This window comes from Galeopterus variegatus, unplaced genomic scaffold, assembly GCF_000696425.1.
Source record: "Galeopterus variegatus unplaced genomic scaffold, G_variegatus-3.0.2 Scaffold638, whole genome shotgun sequence".
Classification (NCBI taxonomy): Eukaryota; Metazoa; Chordata; class Mammalia; order Dermoptera; family Cynocephalidae; genus Galeopterus; species Galeopterus variegatus.
Genome location: NW_007726749.1, coordinates 441,751 through 447,015, shown reverse-complemented (window position 1 = coordinate 447,015; position 5,265 = coordinate 441,751). Strand labels below are relative to the sequence as shown.

General features: G+C 59.2%; 1 protein-coding gene across 1 annotated transcript in view; it reads left to right on the top strand.

The window, feature by feature from the left end:
- Window positions 1-2,086: 2,086 nt before the first annotated feature.
- Window positions 2,087-5,265, top strand: part of PIP5KL1 (phosphatidylinositol-4-phosphate 5-kinase-like 1) — a 9,309-nt gene continuing 6,130 nt past the window's right edge. The window contains exons 1-5 of the mRNA XM_008570866.1: window positions 2,087-2,139; window positions 2,994-3,197; window positions 4,355-4,405; window positions 4,598-4,752; window positions 5,074-5,198. Of these exons, the coding sequence (XP_008569088.1) occupies window positions 2,110-2,139; window positions 2,994-3,197; window positions 4,355-4,405; window positions 4,598-4,752; window positions 5,074-5,198 (565 nt within the window). The 5' untranslated portion in view covers window positions 2,087-2,109. The remainder of the gene's footprint in view (window positions 2,140-2,993; window positions 3,198-4,354; window positions 4,406-4,597; window positions 4,753-5,073; window positions 5,199-5,265) is intronic.

Sequence of the window (5,265 nt, the reverse complement as noted above, 5' to 3'; positions counted from 1 at the left end):
TGTCTCTGTGCCATCCTTGACAAGAGCAGCTGTACTGGAGGGGGCTTGGGGGTGCCCCTGCATTGGTCTCAGGTCAGGAGACCCTGGTTTGTGCAGTGAGAATACCTCAGGTGCCTCTTCTGTGCTGTCCCTGTGCTGGACACTAAGGATAAAGTGGGACTGGGACAGATATGGTTCTGGCCCAGTGGAGCTCATAGCTGGGGAGTTGGTGGAGGCCCTGTCATACCTCTGCCAGCCCTGCCTCCCCTATGCCAGCTTGGCCAGGATGTACCAGTATTACAATAGGGAACCTTGGGCAACTCCCCTAAAAGCCCAAGCCTGTTGTCCATCTTTTGCACCCAGCAGACCAACTTGGTGTGGCCTGAGCAGTGAGGGCTGCTACTGAGTCAGAGCAGGGCTGATTCCGTTGTGTTCGGGTTGGCTGATCTGGCACAGGCCCCAGCTTGGCTAGCAATCCCAATGTGCCCTCGTGGGCAACCAACTCCCATTCTCCACAGCACCCAGTGTAACCTCTGCCCCCTCAAACCTTGGATGTTCACTCTTCCTCCAGGTAGCAGAAGCGACTCCCTCATCATAGAGAAAAGAGGGGCCAACTGCAGACACACCCACCCTGCCCTCACCTGCTGCATCCCCCCTCTGTCCTCCAGTCCAGACAGCTGCACACCGGGGCTTTGGGTCCCCTCCCCCCACTGGGGGGGCCTCATTTCCTGAATATGCTCCAGGCTCCCACTTAACGGGACCCTCTGTCAACCCAGTCTTCCCTCCAGGTATTTCCCTCTCTCTGCTCTTCACTCCAGCCACTCTGACCTTCCACCTCCTGGGACTCCCCGAGGCCCTTTGTGCACCGTACTCGCATTGGTTTGTGGGCACCAGATTGTACCAGGCACTGAGCCAGGAAACGAGACCCACGTGGTTCCTGCCCTTGTGGCACTCCCATTCTAAGGGGCAGATGCGATGAACAAATAATGGACAAGACAATCTCTGACGGTGTCAAGGGTAATGAAGAAAGGAAAGGTGATGTGATCAAGGGGGGAGGGGCGCTAGTTAGAGCCGGGCAGGGTGACAAGAAGGAATACAGCAAGTGAAAGTCCAGGGGAATAGCAAGTGCCCAAGTCCTGAGGTGAGAGTTCGGTGGCTAAGGGACAGCGGGGGCCCTTGTGGCTGGGGGGTGGGAGAGTGATTGGAGGTGGGCCTGGAGGGTGGGCAGACGGGGCCTGGGGCCATAGCAAGGGCTTTGGATTTCGTTCCATTGCCATGGGAAGCCACTGGAGGCTTCAAGCATGAGAGTGACATCATCCGATTTATGCTTTTAAAAGATCACGCCGGCAGCTGCGTCCCACCTCACTCACCACTAAATCCCCAGGGTCTAGCAAAGCTCCTGGCCCAGAACGGGTGTTCAAAATACATGTGTTGAATGAATGGATGCTCCTGCCTTCCTGTGTGACCTGGAGATGGTCACTTCTCTTTCTGGATCCTAGTTTCCGAACCCGAAAGACAGTAGGAAAGAATTTCACGCCAGAGTGCGAGGACGGGACAGGATTTCGGTTACCCGCCCCCCCCCCAGGTGGCTCTGAGACCCGAGTTCCCCACCCCGGGGAGGAAGATGGGGGGTCCTGCGTCCCGGGACCCCGGCCAACGCCGGGCGGCGCCGCCCGCCTGGACCGCGGTCCGGAGTATGCTGCAGGCGCGGGGGCGGGGCCCGCAGGCCTTGGCCAGCGCCCCCCGAAAAAATGCTATGCCCGAAGTAGTGAAAGGATGTCTTAATTTAGCTCTGGGCCCCATTTATTACTGCTGAAAAAAGATTTCAGAAACTATCAACTCCAATTAATAACATTCTTGTGAATTTGAGCAACACAGAGGAAATAATAAGAATAGTTCATCTAAAGTAAATCAATCTCTCTGGTTTTATCATACAATGTTTCCAGGCTTTCTAATTTGTTATTTTACATCCAGGGAGGCCTTGGCCAGCGCCCCCCGCGCGGATTGGGTGCAGCCGCGACCGGCGCCGCGCGATTGGTCGGTCGCGAGGCAGGGGCGGGGCCTGGTTCCTGCAGCCGGGCCCCTGGGGTGGCGGACACAGCCAGAGCCCGGGAAGCCGCCTCGGGGGCGATGGCTGCGCCGAGCCCGGGGCCCCGCGAGGTAGGTGCGGACCCCAGACAGGACACGAGAGGGAAGGGTTGGTGGGCAAGGGCCGGGCTTCCCTCCCGCGAGCGCCGCGGACACGCCCCCATCCACGCCGGGGAGGGGCCCTGCACTGGGTTAGGGCCAGGACACGCCCCGCACGGGGTCGCCAATATGAAGGGGGGCGGGGCGGTCTGGCGGGTGTCCCCTGGAGATTTCCTCAGTTTCCTCGTAGGGAAAATGGAGATGATAAGAAAAGCTCCTTCTTCATAGGGCTGTTAGGAGCTCAAGTTCTCAGCCAGTGCTGGGCACATGGATGCCCACTCCTAGTGGGCCACCTGGTATGATCTCAGCATCGTGCCGCCCTTCCACGCTGGCCTGGAGGAACTCAGCACAGGCGAGTGATGCTGAAATCGTCGGCATCACTATTTATCCCACTGTGAAGGGTTCCTGTGCACGGAGCTCAAACTCAACACTAACAGTAGTTAATATCTGCCAGGAAGGAGTTGTTACGGTTTCGTGTTACAGATGAGAAAATGAGGAACAGAAAGGTTAGGTGACTTACCTAAGGTCACACAGCTGGGGAGAGACAGTCAGTCTCTGGCCAGGTTTGACTGCAGAACACATGCTCGACCTACTGATAATAATAACCATTTGCTGTTTGAATGCTGATTGCATGCCACGTGGTGTGTGGCCCCTCCCAACATCTGGTGAGGTGAGTGCCAGCCTTATCCCTATTTAACAGCTGAGGAAACTGAGGAAGAGAGAAATGCGGGGAAGGCTCACGGTAGTGGAAGTGGGACTTGAACCTAGGTTTTTCCCCTCTGAGATGCTGCCGCATACTGTTTGCTTCCTGTGCCTCCTCCCACCAGGTCCTAGCTCCCTCCCCAGAGGCTGGACACAGAGCAGCCACCTCGAGCTCCAGACGCCGTGGCCTCCTCTGGCGTCTACGGGACAAGCAGTCTCGGCTGGGCCTGTTTGAGATAGGCCCGGGTCATGAGCTTCATGGGATGATGTGTATGATGCAGGCAGGGCTGTGGGCTGCCACCCAGGTCTCCATGGATCACCCGCCCACGGTGAGTAGCCAGTCTGTCCCATGCATCACCAGAACACCCATGGCAGGACCAGGCTGGTGCCTGGGAGGAAGGGACATTCTGGGTGGAGGCCGGAAATCCCAGAGTGCTGGGGGTGTGAGGAACCCCCGACTCAGGTGGTTGCTGTGTGACTATAGGTGGGCCTCTGCCTATCTGGGCCTCAGTGCCCCCATCTGTATAATGGGTGGGAGGGATTGTACCCTGTGGTTTCTGAGGCTCTCCCAGCCCTGCCAGGTTTATGGTTGAGAAAAGACCCCACCCCCACCCTGCCAGCCTAGCCCATCCTCCCTGGAGCTTAGGCTGGGGACAGGCTGGCTCAGCAGAAAGGGTCGCCCAACTGCAAGCTCAGCAGCTGGGCAGGCCTGGGTGAGCATGTGTGTTGTTTGTGTGTGCGTACATGTGCGCAGTGTGACCACATCCCACAAGCCAAGTACTGGCACAGGGATCTGGAGGTCCAAGGAGAGTGTAGGGGCCTGAGGAAATCCTCTAAACCACAACCTGACCTCATAATCTGCTGAAAATCTTTCATGGCACCCCAGTACTCAGCATGGCCCCAAGGTCCAGCTGGCTCCAAGGGCCAACTGTCCAGCCTCCTTCACGCTCCATCCCTCCCTTACTGGCTTCAGCCACTTGGGCCTTCCTTCCCTCACTGATGGCCACCAATGCTGTTTCCACTGCTATGAGCACCCTGCTTCTCCTCTCCACTGCCCTTCAGATTTCAGCTTAGAGATCACCTCTGCCAGGAAACCTTCTCAGATCCTGCCCCTCCCTGGCTCTGTCAGGCAGTCCCTTGGCTTCAGGGCCATCGCTTGTACTGGGATGAAATCTGGCTTCACTAGGCCGACATGTGTGTCTGGGGGCATGTGCCAGGCTTGAACTCAGAGCCTGGTTCTGGGGACCCAGTAGGGGATGAGAGACACCCAGGCCCTGCCTCAGGTCACTGTCATCCTCACTCCAGTCCCGGGAGGGCTGCAGCCCATCTGCCCAACTCAGGCACAAGTCAGAAACAAGTCAGGTCCCTGTCTGCTGAAGGAATCAAATTGGCAGAAGGGGCAAGGCCAGGTGCAGGACACTTGGAGATCCTGCGGCAAGTACTGGAAGACTGAGACTCGCCCTCGACCCTTTTCCTCTTCCTGCAGGGGCCACCCACCCAGGAGGATTTCTCTGAGGTCCTGATCCAGGTCCATGAGGTAGGAAGCCAAGACCCCTGTGTGGGAGGGGCGTGTCCTGGGCTTTGCTCTCTCCTCCAGAGTTGCCTCCTCTGTGCAGTGGGAGTGATTGGCTTGCTGCAGCCTTGCAGGAAGGGGGTGGTCACCCTGAACCTCCTGCACCAGGGCCAACTGCACAGGCCTGGGCCCACGTGGACACTTGCTTCCCCACAGGGCTTTGAGCTGGGCACTCTGGCCGGCCCAGCCTTTGCCCGACTGCGCCGCTCTCTGGGCCTGGCCGAGGAGGACTATCAGGCTGCATTGGGCCCCGGTGACCCCTATCTTCAATTCCTCAGCACCTCCAAGAGCAAAGCCAGCTTCTTCCTGTCGTGAGCTTACGGCAGGGTGGGGCAGGGGACCAGGTGGTGCCCCCGGGTCAGGGGAAGGCATTCTGAGTGGTGGTGGTGGTGCCGACCCTTGGGGAGAGAAACAGAGTGGCCATGGTCAGGGAGGGTCAGAGCCAGATGGAGGTCGGGGGGAGGGGAGAATAGACTAAGGGCTAGGGCCGGAAGCAAGAGGGGCGATGATGAGGCTGCCAGCCGAGACTCAAGACGCGGCAGAGAGATGCACGTGCCCAGGCAGAGGCAGGGGGCCCGGTGGGAGCCCATCCAGCCAGGCCTGGGCGGTGACCTCTCCCTCCCACCCCCCAGCCACGACCAGCGCTTTTTCCTGAAGACCCAGCGGCGCCGGGAGGTGCGGACGCTGCTCGCCCACCTGCCCCGCTACGTGCAGCACCTGCAGCGGCACCCGCACTCGCTGCTCGCGCGGTTGCTGGGTACGGGGGCTGGGGGCTGGGTTCGGTGGGGGGGAGGCGGGTCCTAAATGTCAACGTACCGGGGAGG